This window comes from Oncorhynchus kisutch, linkage group LG14 (genome assembly GCF_002021735.2).
Source record: "Oncorhynchus kisutch isolate 150728-3 linkage group LG14, Okis_V2, whole genome shotgun sequence".
Taxonomy (NCBI): Eukaryota; Metazoa; Chordata; class Actinopteri; order Salmoniformes; family Salmonidae; genus Oncorhynchus; species Oncorhynchus kisutch.
In genome coordinates, this window is record NC_034187.2 from 7,584,186 (window position 1) to 7,605,868 (window position 21,683).

A 21,683-nucleotide genomic window follows, 5' to 3' on the forward strand; every position below is an offset into this window, starting at 1 on the left:
AGGTTTTACTTACCTGTGCCATGGCAGAGTTCCCATAGTGTACAGTATATCAGGAGAATCTGAGTGTATCAGCTAGCTTGCTAGCTAGGCAGCTCTGGTACATTCTTGACCTTGGTTGATGTCATAGAACTGATGTCATAAGAGGCCCAACTCCAGAATGGATTTGTGGAATGGGAACACTCATCTGGGACCAGTTCTATTGGTGCTTCCAAGACAACTGGGAACTCATTTAAAAAAAGAAGTAAAATGCCACATTGGAATTATGAGTTGGATGAAAGTTCAAAACAATTTAGCAATTATGACACACCTTTCATATTCCCTTTGCATGCAGATTGGAGGGGGGCATTCAGCAACACACAATTTTTTGGAACGTTCAGATATAAATATGGGTAGGCCACGCACATCTCTGACATGTAGAATAAGGAATCACATTGGTTCTTTTCATGGCATTTCCATCTGCAACGTTTGGCTACTGAACGTGACCCAGATGTTGCATGTAATATTTAACTTGTTGCTTCCATATTACCACCATAACAGAGTGTCATCGCCATCTAGTGGACTGATGGAATAACTAAAGCTATAAATAACAAATAGGTAGATTGTCACCAGGTCCTGTTCCCCCAAGTATTCTCCTGTGTGTAGACTATGATGACAGGGATTGGCTTGGAAGCAACTTTAAACAATTCCAGACCTAAGCTTCATATTTGGACTTTGTGACCCTGAAGAGTGATTTGAATGGAGTAAGTCACAAGGTGTTGTCAGTGTTACTATTTTATTTGAGTTCTGAGTCTGAAGCTATTTTTCGATTTTACATGAAATGAACTAAGCATCAGCTGTTTAATTGAAGTGGTAAAATAACCTCAAATCTGTTGTGAGGTCCTTTAAGAAGGGTGTAACGTCAGACACCTCTTTTTAAATAGTTCATTTCATTTCCAGGTTTTGAAGCAGCAATTCTCCTATCTTAGCTGGTTCAGCTCGCAAAAATTCCCTCCCAACCTAATGAAAGGGGCACATGGCAGCCATCGGCTAACTTTGGACTGTCCTTTGCCATGCACTGGCCTGCTATTCAGGTACAAATCTCTCTACTAGCCTTTCAGCATTGACGTTTCTGATTTGAATTGTAATCCTACAATCCTGAAATTGTTTTGACAGATATCAGTAAAGTAATGTTTACTGTACTTTATTTAGTATTGCAAATTTATATTTCCAAATGTGCTCACAATTCAAGATGTTGCTGCCAATTGTAAAATGGTCTGGCTCTGTCTCTCTCTCTCTCTCTCAAGCAAGTCTTTGCCTTTTGAAACTAGGCCACTAAGCTCGTTATTTCTGCATTAGGGTCTCCTGTTTATTTTTCTCTGGAAACTCTCAGAATGTCATTACACTGACTAGAGTAACACTCAGAATGTCATTACACTGACTAGAGTAACACTCAGAATGTCATTACACTGACTAGAGTAACACTCAGAATGTCATTACACTGACTAGAGTAACACTCAGAATGTCATTACACTGACTAGAGTAACACTCAGAATGTCATTACACTGACTAGAGAAACACTCAGAATGTCATCACACTGACTAGAGTAACACTCAGAATGTCATTACACTGACTAGAGTAACACTCAGAATGTCATTACACTGACTAGAGAAACACTCAGAATGTCATTACACTGACTAGAGTAACACTCAGAATGTCATTACACTGCTCTCTACACTGACTGGAGAAATCACCCCCAGGGCACAGACATTAGTTCAATGTCTAGTTTTGATTTTACATTTGGTTGAGTTGTCAACTAACATGAATTCATCTTGAAAATAACAGAAAATGCACCATGTTATTTTAGGTTATAATTCCCTTATGCTGATGACATTTTGCAAATTGAATCAATTTTCAATGTTAATTCAATGTCTTCGCAATGCATTTTTTGGGGGTTGAAGTAACATGGAATCAACATTTATTCAACCCGTGGGACCGAGGGAAATATACAGCAATCCTCTACTCTTCCTGGATGGTATGGATTGGAGTCTGAGACTGTACCTCTATCTGCTTCTAGGGACCTACAGTAATTCAGGTGTTAAACACTGGGCCATAGTGATAAAAAATTAAATTGCATTTGAACAGTCCTTTTGTCTTAGAGCCAACACCACTGTAACGCTATGGAAACGGAAGCTGCCACTCATTTTTGAGAACCACGTTCCTTGGCTTCGGATTCCCCCGACCTGTCAATGCTTTTCACTCTAAAGGTCAGATGCACGCCAAACCTGAAGTAATGAGGAATTTTTAATCTTCTTCTTTGTATCCAATAGTAGAACACAGCCAATCAGCATTCAGGGCTTGAACCACCCAGTTTAGAACATTGGATTTAGTACAACTTCAAGTGTCTTTAGTGATCGATCGGTAATCAGTAATTCTCCCGGCGTTGCAGCTCCTGAATTCCATAACCTCCTCGGCGCAGAGTCACATCCTCAGTCAACCTGACGTGGTTGGCAACGGTTCCAACACATGTACTAGGAAGCAGCTATTCTACTTCCTGAATTGTATTCTTGTTTTTGAAGGTACTTGGTATGAGTATTTGACACATTTTCTTCTTCGGCCCAATTTTGAAATGAAAAGAAAAGTGTTGAGAACATGGGGCATTTTCAGCCCAACCCATCCCGTTTCTCTCCTCAGGAGGATGTCCCTGATACTGTGAAGCAGCTGACCTTTCCCCGTGTCTGGTCTTTAGCTCTGAACAGCAGCGATAGGTCAGGGGTGATTGCCTGGTTTAACCTCACCAGGAGCCTCGTCAGAGATCATCTGAAGTACAAAACACCTTTCACCCCCCCCCCCCCCCTTTTGTTAATTGACAGAGAGAATCCTGAATCTTTTCTTTGCACGTTAGATTATATAAAACGTAATACTCTTGACACCATGCACAGCCTTTGTTCCTATCACAAAGGTTTGACACTGGCTAAAACACTCCACTAAGCACACAGCCATATTCCTGTGGATATGATTATCTCCTGTAAATCCTCCACTGAGATGATTCATCTGTCATAGGATGTGTTTATCCATTGCAGGTTGTTGACTAACATTTATTTGCGAATGTTGCCAGCATGTGATGGTACTGTAAGTGCATTGACAGATGCTCGTTCTTCTGTTTCTCTGTAAGGCTTTGGACCTAAGTGCCAAAGACCCAGAGCTGACCTTCACCAACATGTTTCTGAACTACATCAGTGTGTTTGACTTTACCTATCTCTCTCTCTCTGGAGGACCTCGACTCCCCTTGAAACAACCTTTTTTAGATGTTCAGTCCCCAATATGGTGGACTTTTAAGCGGTTCTGGACTGGTTCAGACTGACATTTTGGTGTACAAAGCGCCCTGTGAACGCCGTAATGTCTTATAGTCTCACAAAGCCTATCTGTCTGCTCTCTCCTCCAACTCTCTCAGCAGCGCTGACTTCAAATGAGTACACCTATTTTATTTACCAGAAAGTTGAGCCTCAGACCTTTCCAAAATTATGCAACGTCATTGTTCATGGCCATCTCATGAAAAATAATTATGTTTGGTAATGTCTATTTAGGTGTAAATATAAATGTTGACCTATTATGAATGATACAGGAATCGTACACTAGAAGTGTAAATAAGACGGTGTATGAATAACTGTGTCATTGGGTTAGAAGATTATCTACTTGGAGAACCAGTTCTTTATCAACACAGCTATACTAACTTCACCTCCTAACATCACACAGCCACACACTGTCACACCCTGATCTGTTTCACCTGTCCTTGTGATTGTCTCCACCCCCCTCCAGGTGTCACCCATCTTCCCCATTATCCCCTGTGTATTTATACCTGTGTTCTCTGGTTGTCCGTTGCCAGTTCGGCTTTTTTGTTAAGTCAACCAGCATTTCTGTTCTCAGCTCCTGCTTGTACCAGTCTTGCCTTTTTTCTCGCCCTCCTGGTTTTGACCCTTGCCTGTCCTGATTCTGAGCCCGCCTGCCTGACCCCTTTGCCTGCCCCTGAGCCTGCCTGCCGACCTGTAACTTTGCCCCAACTCTGGTTTACTGACCCCTGCCGGCCTTGATCTGTCTATTGCCTGCCCCTGTTGGAATATTTAAACCATTGTCAAATTGACATGTCTGCATCTGGGTCTTACCTTGATTTCTGATACACACACACACACACACACACACACACACACACACTGAACGCCCACTTTCAACCCTCTGCGGTGGGTATCCTTTTATAGTGGTAGCAACAGTAGCTGTAGTAGTGCTGTAGTAGTGCTGTAGTAGTGCTAAGATAAGGATGTTAGTAGTACAGTTTACAGTTCCTTGTAAAAGTATTCACACCCCTTTTGACTTTTTAAACATGTCTTTACACATGGGGATTAAAATGGATTGAACTGAGATTTTGTTTTTGTTACTGGCCTATAATGTCAGTGGAATTAGGCTTTTTTGAGATATTTACAAATAAATTAAAAGCTGAAATGTCTTGAGTGAAGTACTCAACTCCTTCGTTATGGTAAGCCTAAATACGTTCAGGAGTAAAAATGTGTTTAAGTTGCATGGACTAATTTTGTGTGTAATAATAGTGTTTAACATGATTTTTGAATGACTACCTCATCTATGTACCCCACACACACCTGTAAGGTCCCTCAGTCGAGCAGTGTATTTCCAACACAGATTCAACCACAAAGACCAGGGAGCTTTTCCAATGTCTCGCAAAGAAGGTCAACTATTGGTAGATGGGTAAAAAAAGCAGACATTGAATAACCCTTTGAGCATGGTGAGGTTATTAATTACACTTTGGATGGTGTATCAATACACCCAGTCACTACAAAGCTACAGGCGCCCTTCCTAACTGAGTTACCGGAGAGGAAAGAAACCGCTCAGGGATTTCACCATTATGCCAATGGTGACTTTAAAACAGTTACAGAGTTGAATGGCAACATTGTAGTTGCTCCACAATACGAACCTAATTGACAGTGAAAAGAAAGAAACCTGTACAGATGAGAAAATATTCCAAAAACATGCATCCTATTTGCAACAAGGCACTAAATTTATACTGCAAAAAATGTGGCAAAGCAATTCACTTTTTATCCTGAATACAAAGTGTTACGTTTGTTTCAAATCCAACACATCACTGAGTACCACTCTCCATATTTTCAGGCATAGTGGTGGCTGAATCATGTTATATGCATATGCTTGCAATCACTAAAGACCGGGGAGTTGGCAGAAACAACAGCAGTTATTTTTGTAGTAGAATCTCTCTAGTAATAGCATTGTGTCGATAATGGTTAGAACCAAACTGAAAAGACACTAAGAATAGTTGGTCTTGATATTTTGTTTTCCTTCAGACTTCCTGTCTTGTGTGAGGTCCCAAGCACGGCCTGTGACTCTCTGGGCAAGACAGCCAGTATGGATATCCTGGACCATCTGAAGATATTCTGCAATGGAACGGAGGACCCTCAGGTTCATGTTTAGAAATGGAACAAGGAGAGTGTCATTGTTCTGAGTTTCTCATGATCAGTGGCATTTTATAATGTACATCTTGGTGGGATAACCAAACAACAGAGGGGGGATGCATGCCAGCAAAGCCACGACACAACACTAAACAATACATGAGTTGCACTATAATGGTGACAAACGGTACCCACAAACTGTTAGGGCCTACATAAAGCTGTCCCAACAGTAGTCTCAACACCTTACCACTGCTACACCTGGCTATCAGCGGAGCCTTGTCTGGCAGCGAAACAGTTCAATCAGCCTCATTTACTGCCTTTAAAAAAACAAACAAAGAAGATACGGCTGACATGCATAAACAAATGTGGCTTCTACAGACAATTGAGGTGTACAAACTATGGACGACAAGAGGATAAGAGACAATCCGTCATTTCAATTAATGCATTAATGAGAGAGCTAGGACGGATGTAGGTAATGTACTTCTACACCTGCATTGCTTGCTGTTTGGGGTTTTAGGCTGGGTTTCTGTACAGCACTTTGAGATATCAGCTGATGTAAGATGGGCTATATACATACATTTGATTTGATTTAATGTATCTTTGTTGAGCACTTTTGAAATGTACAGCAACAGAATTCAGAACATGGGCCATTCTTACAGTGTTCTCCCTGTACCCCAAGTCAGAACCGTAGGATAAATAAAGGGAGCATATAAGCAGACAATGAAAGCTCTCACAATATTCAATTATTACATTTCTCTAAAAACAGGTTATAGGCTACATGTGCACCACCAAGTCAAAACAGTAGGTGAAATTAAGAGGTGAAAATAGACCAAATTATTAGGATGAGGCACATGGGCTAATAACAGCTTACTACACAACATACACTTGGTATTGCTTTCCTAGCTACAGTATACGTATCTCCCTGGCATATTACGTCATGTATGCAGCAGAGTACAGGCCATTTTTGGACTCACCTTGTTGTGCTGTGCTCACTTGAACAGGAAGTTGGCACGGCAGTCTTTCAAGGGAAATTTTGTCATCAAACTTCATCATCAAAGTCTGGAATTCTCTGGATTTATGGTTCTTTCAAGACAACTGGAAACTCTAAAAAAGAAAAACAAGGTCAAATCATGGTCGAATCAGGGATCTTCAAGTCCCGATTTACAATTCCAAGTTGGATGACCGTTCAAAATGGGTTTCCATTTGTCTTGAACTCACTGAAGTCAGATTTACCATTTCTTAGTTAACTGTTGTTTTGAGCACGGCAAAAATGACGCAGGATTAACAGCATGGACGATGTTGAATGTTTATAATTTTAAACTTGGATAAAATAACCTTAAACCTAGAATTGGGACCACACACCCTCTCCCCTGAATAGCAAACGAATGAATGCTTGTAAAGCCTGCAGTTAGCCACTGATTCCTTCCAAACCACTCATTGTTAAATTTGCAATTTCCAACTTGTTGTGTAATGTTTATGTGAAATGGTCGATGAGCACCAATACGTTTTATCTGCAATATCTCTTCATTATTTATCTTCATATGACAAGGATTAAAAAGGATTTGCCAGTAGATTGTTGACTTGATTCATGATGATGACTACTAGCTAAGATTTTGAAAGTATGTTGTTGACATGATCAGTCCAATCAAAGCTACTGTAGATTTGACGTCATTTTATCTGTGGCCAATGACCTTGAGACTTCTTGGACGAGCACTTCTACTGTAACTCTATGGCAGCACCCAAGGGGCTTGAATTTTCGAGCTCACCCTTAGATTTGATAGTGACGTGGTGTCCCAATGAGTGATAGAACACTGAGCCAATCACGGCGCAACTAGAGAACATTACCAAACCCTACGCTCCATATTTCCCGCTGGCTGCCCCACCACCACAGAAAGCACTTAGCTAGGCTGAATCACGTCCACAGAAAGCACTGAGCTAGGCTGAAACACCTCCACAGAAAGCACTGAGCTAGACTGAACCACCACCACAGAAAGCACTGAGCTAGGCTGAACCACCACCACAGAAAGCACTGAGCTAGGCTGAACCACCTCCACAGAAAGCACTGAGCTAGGCTGAAACACCACCACAGAAAGCACTGAGCTAGGCTGAAACACCACCACAGAAAGCACTGAGCTAGGCTGAACCACCACCACAGAAAGCACTGAGCTAGGCTGAACCACCACCACAGAAAGCACTGAGCTAGGCTGAACCACCTCCACAGAAAGCACTGAGCTAGGCTGAAACACCACCACAGAAAGCACTGAGCTAGGCTGAACCACCACCACAGAAAGCACTGAGCTAGGCTGAACCACCACCACAGAAAGCACTGAGCTAGGCTGAACCACCTCCACAGAAAGCACTGAGCTAGGCTGAAACACCACCACAGAAAGCACTGAGCTAGGCTGAAACACCACCACAGAAAGCACTGAGCTAGGCTGAACCACCACCACAGAAAGCACTGAGCTAGGCTGAACCACCACCACAGAAAGCACTGAGCTAGGCTGAACCACCACCACAGAAAGCACTGAGCTAGGCTGAACCACCACCACAGAAATCACTGAGCTAGGCTGAACCACCACCACAGAAAGCACTTAGCTAGGCTGAACCACCACCACAGAAAGCACTGAGCTAGGCTGAACCACCTCCACAGAAAGCACTGAGCTAGGCTGAACCACCTCCACAGAAAGCATTGAGCTAGGCTGAAACACCACCACAGAAAGCACTGAGCTAGGCTGAACCACCACCACAGAAAGCACTGAGCTAGGCTGAACCACCACCACAGAAAGCACTGAGCTAGGCTGAACCACCTCCACAGAAAGCACTGAGCTAGGCTGAAACACCACCACAGAAAGCACTGAGCTAGGCTGAACCACCACCACAGAAAGCACTGAGCTAGGCTGAACCACCACCACAGAAAGCACTGAGCTAGGCTGAACCACCACCACAGAAAGCACTGAGCTAGGCTGAACCACCACCACAGAAATCACTGAGCTAGGCTGAACCACCACCACAGAAAGCACTTAGCTAGGCTGAACCACCACCACAGAAAGCACTGAGCTAGGCTGAACCACCTCCACAGAAAGCACTGAGCTAGGCTGAAACACCACCACAGAAAGCACTGAGCTAGGCTGAACCACCACCACAGAAAGCACTGAGCTAGGCTGAACCACCACCACAGAAAGCACTGAGCTAGGCTGAACCACCTCCACAGAAAGCACTGAGCTAGGCTGAAACACCACCACAGAAAGCACTGAGCTAGGCTGAAACACCACCACAGAAAGCACTGAGCTAGGCTGAACCACCACCACAGAAAGCACTTAGCTAGGCTGAACCACCACCACAGAAAGCACTGAGCTAGGCTGAACCACCACCACAGAAAGCACTGAGCTAGGCTGAACCACCACCACAGAAATCACTGAGCTAGGCTGAACCACCACCACAGAAAGCACTGAGCTAGGCTGAACCACCACCACAGAAAGCACTGAGCTAGGCTGAACCACCTCCACAGAAAGCACTGAGCTAGGCTGAACCACCTCCACAGAAAGCATTGAGCTAGGCTGAAACACCACCACAGAAAGCACTGAGCTAGGCTGAACCACCACCACAGAAAGCACTGAGCTAGGCTGAACCACCACCACAGAAAGCACTGAGCTAGGCTGAACCACCTCCACAGAAAGCACTGAGCTAGGCTGAAACACCACCACAGAAAGCACTGAGCTAGGCTGAACCACCACCACAGAAAGCACTGAGCTAGGCTGAACCACCACCACAGAAAGCACTGAGCTAGGCTGAACCACCACCACAGAAAGCACTGAGCTAGGCTGAACCACCACCACAGAAATCACTGAGCTAGGCTGAACCACCACCACAGAAAGCACTTAGCTAGGCTGAACCACCACCACAGAAAGCACTGAGCTAGGCTGAACCACCACCACAGAAAGCACTTAGCTAGGCTGAAACACCACCACAGGAAGCACTTAGCTAGGCTGAACCACCACCACAGAAAGCACTGAGCTAGGCTGAACCACCACCACAGAAAGCACTGAGCTAGGCTGAACCACCACCACAGAAAGCACTGAGCTAGGCTGAACCACCACCACAGAAATCACTGAGCTAGGCTGAACCACCACCACAGAAAGCACTTAGCTAGGCTGAACCACCACCACAGAAAGCACTGAGCTAGGCTGAACCACCTCCACAGAAAGCACTGAGCTAGGCTGAAACACCACCACAGAAAGCACTGAGCTAGGCTGAACCACCACCACAGAAAGCACTGAGCTAGGCTGAACCACCACCACAGAAAGCACTGAGCTAGGCTGAACCACCTCCACAGAAAGCACTGAGCTAGGCTGAAACACCACCACAGAAAGCACTGAGCTAGGCTGAAACACCACCACAGAAAGCACTGAGCTAGGCTGAACCACCACCACAGAAAGCACTTAGCTAGGCTGAACCACCACCACAGAAAGCACTGAGCTAGGCTGAACCACCACCACAGAAAGCACTGAGCTAGGCTGAACCACCACCACAGAAATCACTGAGCTAGGCTGAACCACCACCACAGAAAGCACTTAGCTAGGCTGAACCACCACCACAGAAAGCACTGAGCTAGGCTGAACCACCTCCACAGAAAGCACTGAGCTAGGCTGAACCACCTCCACAGAAAGCATTGAGCTAGGCTGAAACACCACCACAGAAAGCACTGAGCTAGGCTGAACCACCACCACAGAAAGCACTGAGCTAGGCTGAACCACCACCACAGAAAGCACTGAGCTAGGCTGAACCACCTCCACAGAAAGCACTGAGCTAGGCTGAAACACCACCACAGAAAGCACTGAGCTAGGCTGAACCACCACCACAGAAAGCACTGAGCTAGGCTGAACCACCACCACAGAAAGCACTGAGCTAGGCTGAACCACCACCACAGAAAGCACTGAGCTAGGCTGAACCACCACCACAGAAATCACTGAGCTAGGCTGAACCACCACCACAGAAAGCACTTAGCTAGGCTGAACCACCACCACAGAAAGCACTGAGCTAGGCTGAACCACCACCACAGAAAGCACTTAGCTAGGCTGAAACACCACCACAGGAAGCACTTAGCTAGGCTGAACCACCACCACAGAAAGCACTTAGCTAGGCTGAAACACCACCACAGAAAGCACTGAGCTAGGCTGAACCACCACCACAGAAAGCACTTAGCTAGGCTGAACCACCACCACAGAAAGCACTTAGCTAGGCTGAACCACCACCACAGAAAGCACTTAGCTAGGCTGAACCACCACCACAGAAAGCACTGAGCTAGGCTGAACCACCACCACAGAAAGCACTGAGCTAGGCTGAACCACCACCACAGAAAGCACTGAGCTAGGCTGAACCACCACCACAGAAAGCACTGAGCTAGGCTGAACCACCTCCACAGAAAGCACTGAGCTAGGCTGAAACACCACCACAGAAAGCACTGAGCTAGGCTGAAACACCACCACAGAAAGCACTGAGCTAGGCTGAACCACCACCACAGAAAGCACTTAGCTAGGCTGAAACACCACCACAGAAAGCACTGAGCTAGGCTGAACCACCACCACAGAAAGCACTGAGCTAGGCTGAACCACCACCACAGAAATCACTGAGCTAGGCTGAACCACCACCACAGAAAGCACTTAGCTAGGCTGAACCACCACCACAGAAAGCACTGAGCTAGGCTGAACCACCTCCACAGAAAGCACTGAGCTAGGCTGAACCACCTCCACAGAAAGCATTGAGCTAGGCTGAAACACCACCACAGAAAGCACTGAGCTAGGCTGAACCACCACCACAGAAAGCACTGAGCTAGGCTGAACCACCACCACAGAAAGCACTGAGCTAGGCTGAACCACCTCCACAGAAAGCACTGAGCTAGGCTGAAACACCACCACAGAAAGCACTGAGCTAGGCTGAACCACCACCACAGAAAGCACTGAGCTAGGCTGAACCACCACCACAGAAAGCACTGAGCTAGGCTGAACCACCACCACAGAAAGCACTGAGCTAGGCTGAACCACCACCACAGAAATCACTGAGCTATGCTGAACCACCACCACAGAAAGCACTTAGCTAGGCTGAACCACCACCACAGAAAGCACTGAGCTAGGCTGAACCACCACCACAGAAAGCACTTAGCTAGGCTGAAACACCACCACAGGAAGCACTTAGCTAGGCTGAACCACCACCACAGAAAGCACTTAGCTAGGCTGAAACACCACCACAGAAAGCACTGAGCTAGGCTGAACCACCACCACAGAAAGCACTTAGCTAGGCTGAACCACCACCACAGAAAGCACTTAGCTAGGCTGAACCACCACCACAGAAAGCACTTAGCTAGGCTGAACCACCACCACAGAAAGCACTGAGCTAGGCTGAAACACCACCACAGAAAGCACTGAGCTAGGCTGAACCACGTCCACAGAAAGCACTGAGCTAGGCTGAACCACCACCACAGAAAGCACTGAGCTAGGCTGAACCACCACCACAGAAAGCACTGAGCTAGGCTGAACCACCTCCATTGTGGAGCTGCCTTACTCAAGAAAGCAAAAAAGGCTTTATTATCTCAGTTATTTGTATTTATGTTTTTTTTTACATTGTTTTCAAATTGATAAGTGACATGTATTAATGCCAAAATAACAAACAGAACAGGCATCCCCCCAAAACAAAAACAAAGTACATTTCTTTGCTAAAAATATGGGGATCCAAACAGCCCTGAATGACTGGTCGACACTGCTCATGATATGTCCTCAACCCTACTTTGCTTCAAGACATAACACTGTTTTCCCGGCATGTATCTACTGCACTGTTGTCTAATAGTAACTATGGGGAACAGCAGCACTGGCCGGACGACCGCCCAGATCTCCTCGGTCTCGTCCTCAGTGCTTGTGTCGTCCCTGTCAACGCTCAGCTCTGTGAGTGCCTGGAACCTGGGCCAGGCCAGTGCAGTCATCACTACCGGAGGCTTCCAGGAGAGGGCGCCATCTCCTTTATACTCATAGAATCACAGTCTCAGCTTTCTATTTTGACTCCGATGTTCTACTGCATTGTTTGGATCGATTAAAGTCTGTTTGATAAGAAAATATAAAACGTCTCCCTGTGTCGCAATGGGTTAATAAAATAACAAATATTTTTAAATTGATAATCACACTTAAATGAGCCTATAATCACACTTGAATGAGCCTGATCTGATTACTATTTCATTGACAGATAAAACACTGCCTCCTCCCTGATCTCACTGGGTACCAGGTGGATCTGAGGATGTTGTATTGGCTACAGTAACAGTTTTGTGGGTCACACTGATATAAGATACTGTATTTGCACCTAAATTCCTCAACATAACGAAGGGGACACATTCTTTGTTATAACAAAATAGTTGTCTTTCCACTGTCATTCCCTATTAGATAATCATCATCAATCAAAACCCCAACGCGTTGGTTGTAAACATACCTGATGCCGTGGCCATACTGATCCCCAGAGCTCTCCTGACCTTTTCTCAGGAGACTGTTATGGTCTCGACATCACTTATGAACATCACTTAGCTAATACATTTTGGACATGATTGACTCATTTCTCCACAGTTGACCTGCATGTACAATTTACTGAAAGACAACCTCTACCTGAACTTTGCAGATTATCTCTTAAACATGCTACTCTATTACAAGTAAATATCATCCTGTTTGTCATCTCTTCTTGTTTGTCATCTCTTCCTGTTTGTCATTCTTCCTGTTTGTCATCTCATTGTCATCTCCTCTTGTTCTTCATCTCTTCCTGTTTGTCATCTCCTCTTGTTTGTCATCTCTTCCTGTTTGTCATCTCTTCCTGTTTGTCATCTCTGTCTGTTTGTCATCTCTTCCTGTTTGTCATCTCTTCCTGTTTGTCATCTCTTCCTGTTTGTCATCTCCTCCTGTTTGTCATCTCTTCCTGTTTGTCATCTCTTCCTGTTTGTCATCTCTTCCTGTTTGTCATCTCATTGTCATCTCCTCTTGTTCGTCATCTCTTCCTGTTTGTCATCTCTTCCTGTTTGTCATCTCTTCCTGTTTGTCATCTCTTCCTGTTTGTCATCTCATTGTCACCTCCTCTTGTTCGTCATCTCTTCCTGTTTGTCATCTCCTCTTGTTCGTCATCTCTTCCTGTTTGTCATCTCTTCCTGTTTGTCATCTCTGTCTGTTTGTCATCTCTTCCTCTTTGTCATCTCTTCCTGTTTGTCATCTCTTCCTGTTTGTCATCTCTTCCTGTTTGTCATCTCTGTCTGTTTGTCATCTCTTCCTTTTTGTCATCTCTTCCTTTTTGTCATCTCTTCCTGTTTGTCATCTCATTGTCACCTCCTCTTGTTCGTCATCTCTTCCTGTTTGTCGTCTCCTCCTGTTTGTCATCTCTTCCTCTTTGTCATCTCTTCCCCATCTCTTCCTCTTTGTCATCTCTTCCTCTGTCATCTCTTCCTGTTTGTCATCTCTTCCTGGTTGTCATCTCATTGTCACCTCCTCTTGTTCGTCATCTCTTCCTGTTTGTCGTCTCCTCCTGTTTGTCATCTCTTCCTCTTTGTCATCTCTTCCCCATCTCTTCCTCTTTGTCATCTCTTCCTCTGTCATCTCTTCCTGTTTGTCGTCTCCTCCTGTTTGTCATCTCTTCCTTTTTGTCATCTCTTCCTGTTTGTCGTCTCCTCCTGTTTGTCATCTCTTCCTCTTTGTCATCTCTTCCCCATCTCTTCCTCTTTGTCATCTCTTCCTCTGTCATCTCTTCCTGTTTGTCATCTCTTCCTGGTTGTCATCTTGACATTAACATAATGTATAATAATCCAGACTACTGTAACTGAACTACCTGGAAATACAGTATGAGTGATGTGTAGATCACAGGGTTTAGGGAATGTTTTATTGACTCATTTGTATTAGACCGTGTTCATAGTTCATTCCATTCCAGCGACTCAAAGGCTGAGCAAAGCAGTTGCAGGTCCTTCTTCAGCGCTATAGATTCTGCAGACTTCTCCATCCTCTTCAGCGTGCTGAAATAACGCACTGCTACTGGTCAATGCTAAAAAGTTGCTTGGAGAGTGGCTGCAGAGTTGTGTCCTTCATCTATAGATTAATATCTCCTCTTGATCTCTTTTTAAGGTATACAGTGGCATGTGAAGTGATCCCTAGTGGCACATTCCCATACCCTGCAGCCAAGTCATATACCAGTAACAGTCTTCATTCCACAGCTTTTATTGTGTTGTAACACAATAGCCAGTTTCGTAGTGTCAGTGTTTCCACATACAGTTCCATAGTAGAATTAGTCAGACATGTCTGGTTCTTTAAAACTGCTAAACACTATCATACAAGCCAAGACCAACACTATCACACCTTCAGCACACTTTTTTCTTTTGCAATGGATTTCTGGAAAGGTTGTAGTTTTGATAGCTCCTGAGTGGCGCAGTGGTCTAAGGCACTGCATCTCAGTGCCAGTGGTGCCACTACAGTCCCTGGTTTGAATCCAGGCGGCATCACATCCGGCTGTGATTGGGAGTCCCATAGGGCGGCGCACAATTGGCGCAGCGTCGCCCGGGTTTGACTGGGGTAGGCCGTCATTGTAAATAAGAACTTGTTCTTAACTGATTTGCCTAATTAAAACAAAATATATCCCCTAGGCTATAGCCAATCACAAGTACAGAATGTTGGGAGGTCAATGCAGTTATCTAGAAACATATGATTATGAATCACCTTTCATTAATTAATGCATCGCTTTGCTGTGTAATATTCAGGGAATTCTGGGAGTGAGTGTTACAAAGACAATGTTGAGGTACTGGGTAACATGGTGTACACTATGGACAGCTCCTACATCCCAAACTCCCATGGAAACACTCCTGCTTTCATGAACAACACAGTATGGGTATGACAACATTTTTATAAAAATAAAATCACAAGTTGTACATGCAATAAGAATACAATTCACAATCTTGAACTTTTCACAAACACCGTGTTATCAACAAACATTGGAAGACCTTGGAACCCTACCATTGTATCTGACCCCAAAAACTTCTGGAGCCTGTTCACAAGAGCAAGTTTACACCTGTGATCTTTGTAAAAAAAAAGTGCGTATTCATATTGATAAAAAAAAAAAAATGTTTGGTTTCGTATTCACAGGAGGTGGAAAGAACATTCCTCAAGTTCTTTATGCGCCAGCTGAGGAAGAAGGGAACCCTGAAGAGGAAGCTGAAGAGCAGCTCAACTCACTCCAGAGATCCTAACGAGGAGCAGGTAAACCCACTATGCCCTAATCATCTTGGAGAAACAGCTTTTAAAAAAAGACTAATTGTTCATTAGCTATGAGATTTTGATGGGTAGCATGCTTGTGTGCTGGTGGGTGTCTACGTTCGTGTGTGCACATCTCTTTCTCACCATTGGTTGCGTTTCAACAGGATGCACCACTGGCAACATCATCCAGTCGACCATTGCAGACGCCTAGTTCCTCTTCGGCTTTGACGTGACCCAGTTTGATCTCGTCAACGTTTTGAGACAATCTTCATACGGTCACTGAAAAATTGGATGATGATGATTTTCGCTAAACTATATCCAGCTAATAATGTTATCAATATGGCCGTTTGACGTTTAACCTCTTAGAAACAGAATGGAAACTATGACTATGGCCGTGCATGTCTCTACTCTAGGAAGACCAGTCCAGTTTTTAAACTGACTCCTTGATTCATTAGTTAAAATGACTTGAGGATGAATTCATCTGTGAAAAATCGTGTTCTACAGGCTTCTTCATCAGGCATTGTTGACTATCAGCTCCAGGTGCTGGGGCCCGTGTCTCGTGTGGCCACTCTTGATGACATCACAAAGTGGAGAGCCACCAAAATCACTACACTGTCAGCGCTGATCGACTCCAACGATGGTTCATGGGAAGCAGCGAAGGTATATTTGGGGAAGAGATGTTTTGTACTTTCTACTTTTCTTTCTATGTTGATTCACTCTAATACTGGTCTCTCTCTGTGGATGCATTCAGAGTAAGGCAATCATCACAACATACTTGAACACGTTAGTTAAAACACCTTGGAGAGCTCTGAGTTAAAGACCATAAGCTCTAGTCTGTGTTCTGTGGACGTGAGCTTCCTGAAGACATGACATCAGACTGCCTGAAGTGAGTATATCTGACCTGCTTAGGAAAAAATCCACTAATGATTTATTTCACATTTCTGTTTATCAAGTCATGGACAACAATGAGATAATACGCCAGCTAAACTGTAGTCATAGTTAACAATGAGAAAATAAACAGTAGTCCTGGATAACAATGAAACAATTGAGACATTGTAGCTAAAGACTAAACCTACATACACTGTATGATCATAGATTTACCAATAACTAATTGACAAACATATATCCCTGTCAACTAAATTATGTACATTTTTGTGTTTCTCACATTTATCTTCTAAGAAATGCCAATTCCCTGGAGTGCTCTATATGATATGACCAAGACTTCCTTTAGCTCACAGCGTAGGGCTAATACAGCACATTACCAACTGATCAGTCCCTACCTAGGTAAACATAGACACTACGGAAGAGTATTAGGGACAAGTGAAGAGGAAATAAACAGTGATGGGTGGTGGTAGTTGGATTTTTATTTTGCATGAATAGTACCTTAAAAAGGTGAAATTCTTTGTGAATAAAGTAGATATTTCCAGAATAAAGTTTTAAAACATTTTTTGGGACTAAAGTCAATGTTTTGAGTGTCAATATTTTGAGAATAAACAAAAATTTTATTTTGAGAATAGTCACATTTTGGGAATAAAGTCGCAGTTATATTTCAATATGAAAGTAGAGGATTTGTCTCCCTGGCTCCCTGTTGCTGTGCACGCCACTGTTGAAATGCCTGAGTTAGATGACTGGTGAAACTATACTTTAGAATTGGCTTTAGTAAGAAGGTAATAATTTCTCTTTAAGCAAACAATAACCATGTAAGTATTAGGACCTGAAAGAGGTTGTGCCACAGATTGGGTCTTTTCAGAAGAAGGAAACACACTGTGGTTTCATACAGTACATACAGTAGACAGAGACGGGTTGATTGTGTGTGTGTGTGTGTGTGTATGCAGGTCTGTTTGTGTATGCAGGTGTGTGTATGTGTGTATGCAGGTGTGTGTGTGTGTATGTGTGTGTGCGTATGCAGTTGTGTGTGTGTATGTGTGTGTATGTGTGTGTGCATATGCAGTTGTGTGTGTGTATGTGTGTGTGCGAATGCAGTTGTGTGTGTGTGTGTGTGTGTATGCAGTTGTGTGTGTGTGTGTGTATGTGTGTGTGTGTGTGCGTATGTAGTTGTGTGTGTGTGTGTGTGTATGTGTGTGTGTGTGTGTGTGTGTGTGTGTGTGTGTGTGCGTATGCAGTTGTGTGTGTGTGTGTGTGTGTGCGTATGCAGTTGTGTGTGTGTGTGTGTGTGTATGTATGTGTGCGTGTGTGTGTGTGTGTGTGTGTGTGTGTGTGTGTGTGTGTGTGTGTGTGTGTGTGTGTGTGTGTGTGTGGGCGGTAAAAAGTAAGGTCAAAACAATGCAATTCAAACAGGCGTCACTGTGCACTCAAGCTTATCGATCTAATGACTTGCACACACACACCAGTATTTCCCTGGCAGTTTCAGACTAGTCCTACACTCCTCTATTTTCCATGAAGCGTTAAGCATAAACAACTGTTGGCACTGTCACTGACTGTGAAGAGACCTGGGATCCCTGTCAGTCCGCCCTCTAAATTCACTACAACGTTCTGCTGTGTAGCCCAGGCGAACACCTAATCTGTGTATAATGGCAACTATTAATGACGTTATCCATGGTTCCTGGCTAACAGTAGTAATTCCCCTTTAAGGCAACTATTCTCCTAGTGAACTACATGGGCACAGCAAATATAAGCGAATTAAATTGGGATCCTGGAGACCGGGGGCTGTGTGTGTGTGTGTGTGTGACTGTGTCCCATGTCAAGCTGCTCTCTAAATTCGCAACTACACCACTAGTTTGCAGCCCATTGTAAACATACAGGTCCACTAGATTGCAGACAGTTATAATCCTACAGCGGTCCATTAGATTGCAGACAGTTATAATCCTACAGCGGTCCACCGGATTGCAGCCCATTATAGCGGTCCACCAGATTGCAGCCCATTATAATCCTACAGCGGTCCACCAGATTGCAGCCCATTATAACCCTACAGCGGCCCACTAGATTGCAGCCCATTATAATCCTACAGCGGTCCACCAGATTGCAGCCCATTATAACCCTACAGCGGCCCACTAGATTGCAGCCCATTATAGCGGTCCACCAGATTGCAGCCCATTATAATCCTACAGCGGCCCACCAGATTGCAGCCCATTATAACCCTACAGCGGCCCACTAGATTGCAGCCCATTATAGCGGTCCACCAGATTGCAGCCCATTATAATCCTACAGCGGCCCACCAGATTGCAGCCCATTATAATCCTACGCGGCCCACCAGATTGCAGCCCATTATAATCCTACAGCGGCCCACTAGATTGCAGCCCATTATAATCCTACAGCGGCCCACTAGATTGCAGCCCATTATAATCCTACAGCGGCCCACTAGATTGCAGCCCATTATAATCCTACAGCGCCCCCCTAGATTGCAGCGCATTATAAACCTACTGGCCCACTAGATTGAGTACCCTAACCGGTAGGCTAATTGTGCATTACAGTGGGCAAGTGAAAGTAAATTATAGGCCTATCCAACGGCTGCAGGGGGAATGAACAATGAAGAAGGGATTTTACACAAACGTGTCTGTGGGAGCAGAGGCAACCCAAGGACCAGTCCTGCTTCCGCAAAGCAGCTAATCTGAGGCACTGTTTGAATATATTCATGGATGGATTCTCACTTTATTGTACTAATGAGGTTAAAATATAGTAGTGTTGTAGCGAATTTGTAGAACAGGAGGATAGGTGCCAAAAGGGGGGAATGCTACTGTTGGTAAGGAACCAAAGGTAACTGAACTAAATGACCATCGCCCCGTACCACTCACTTCTGACATCATAAAGTGCTTTGAGAGGCTAGTCAAGGATCATATCACTTGACACCTTACCTGACAGCCTAGACTCCCTTCGATTTTGTATACCGCCCCAATAGATCCAGACGATGCGATCACACTGCCCACTGCCCTATCCCATCTGGACAAGAGGAATACCTACATCAGAATGCTGTTTAATTGACTACAGCTCAGCCTTCAACACCATAGTGCTCTCCAGGCTCATCATTCATCTCTGGGACCCGGGTCTGACTCCCTGACGGGCCGCCCCCAGGTGGTGAAGGTAGGAAACAACACCATAGTGCTCTCCAAGCTCATTATTAACCTCTGGGACCCGGGTCTGACTCCCTGACGGGCCGCCCCCAGGTGGTGAAGGTAGGAAACAACACAATAGTGCTCTCCAGGCTCATCATTAATCTCTGGGACCTGGGTCTGACTCCCTGACGGGCCGCCCCCAGGTGGTGAAGGTAGGAAACAACACCATAGTGCTCTCCAGGCTCATCATTAATCTCTAAGACCTGGATCTGACTCCCTGACGGGCCGCCCCCAGGTGGTGAAGGTAGGAAACAACACCTCCACTACGCTGATCCTCAACACAGGGGGCCCACAAGGGTGCATGCTCAGCCCCCTCCTGTACTCCCTGTTAACCCATGACTGTGTAGCCACTCACTCCTCTAACTCAATCATCAAGTTTGCAGACGACACAACGGTGGTAGGTCTGATTACCAACAATGACGAGACTGCCTACAGGGAGGAGGTGAGTTACCTGGCAGATTGGTGCCAGGAAAATAGCCTCTCCCTTAACGTAAACAAAATGAAGAAACTGATTGTGGACATCAGGATACTGCAGAGGGAACACACCTCGACAGGGCCACAGTGGAGAAGGTGAAAAGCTTCAAGTTCCTCGCGGTACACATCACTGACAATCTGAAATGGGCCACCCACACAGACAGTGTGGTGAAAGAGCTCACAACAGCTCCTCTTCAACCTCAGGAGGCTGAAGAATTTCGGCTTGGCCTCTAAGACCCTCACAAACTTTTACAGTTGAACCATTGAGAGCATCCTGTCGGGCTGTATCACCGCCTGGTACTGCAACTGCACCGCCCGCAACCACAGGGCTCTCCAGAGGGTGGTGCGGTCTTCCCAACACGTCACCGGGGGGCACATTGCCTGACCTCCAGGGCACCTACAGAACTCTATGTCACAGGAAGGCCAAAAAGATCATCAAGGACATCAACCACCCAAGCCACTGCCTGTTCACCCCGTTATCATTCAGAAGGCGAGGTCAGTACAAGTGCAACAAAGCTGGGACTGAGAGACTGAAAAACAGCTCACTCATAAGACTGTTAAATAGCCATCACTAGCCGACCTCCACCCAGTACCCTGCCATGAATTTAGTCACTATCACTAGTCGGCTACCACCCGGTTACTCAACCCTGCACCTATGTACATAGACATGGAATCACTGGTCATTTTAATCATGCTTAAATACTGTTTTACTCATTTCAAAGGTACATACTGTATTCTAGACAAGGCCATCCTATTCAACTATTGCTGGATATATCCTATACTACGTATTTTACAGATACTAAACATTCTATCCACATACTAACCATAATGTCTATATATCCCATCATATATATTTTTATATATATATATTGCTTAATAAGGAATTTGGAAAATATTTTTTACTTAAGTCCGTTTTTGAAATGACATCTACTTTTTGATACTTAAGTATATTTCAAACCAAATACTTTTAGACTTTTACTCAAGTAGTATTTTACTTGGTGAATGACTTTTACTTGAGTCATTTCCTATCAAGGTATTTTTTACTTTTACTCAAGTTTGACAGTTGGGTATTTTTTCCACCACTGTTGATAAGTGAGTGAATTGGACCATTTTCCTGTCGAAATATAACAAGTACTTTTGTGTGTAAAGGAAAATGTAAAAAGTACATTCTTTTCTTTAGGAATATAGTGAAGTTAAAGTCAAAGTTGGCAATAATGTAAATAGGAAAGTGAAGTACAGATTCCCCCAAAAACTACTTAAGTAGTATTTTAAAGTATTTTTACTTAAGTACTTCAAGCCACTGCTTAAAGTGTATTAACATGTTACAGGGTAATTACATAGAGTACCCACTACCCAGCAGTGGAATTATCCTGTGTTAAAGTGTGTCTCAAAATGATTTTCCTTCACAGATAGTGTATAGGTCTGAGAAAGACCTGTGA

At 44.4% G+C, this 21,683-nt stretch overlaps 1 protein-coding gene across 1 annotated transcript in view; it reads left to right on the top strand.

Annotated features, from left to right (window-relative positions):
- Window positions 1–21,683, top strand: part of tpo (thyroid peroxidase) — a 70,056-nt gene extending 48,373 nt beyond the window's left edge. The window contains exons 11-14 of the mRNA XM_031787595.1: window positions 15,208–15,335; window positions 15,590–15,703; window positions 16,205–16,360; window positions 21,654–21,683. Of these exons, the coding sequence (XP_031643455.1) occupies window positions 15,208–15,335; window positions 15,590–15,703; window positions 16,205–16,360; window positions 21,654–21,683 (428 nt within the window). The remainder of the gene's footprint in view (window positions 1–15,207; window positions 15,336–15,589; window positions 15,704–16,204; window positions 16,361–21,653) is intronic.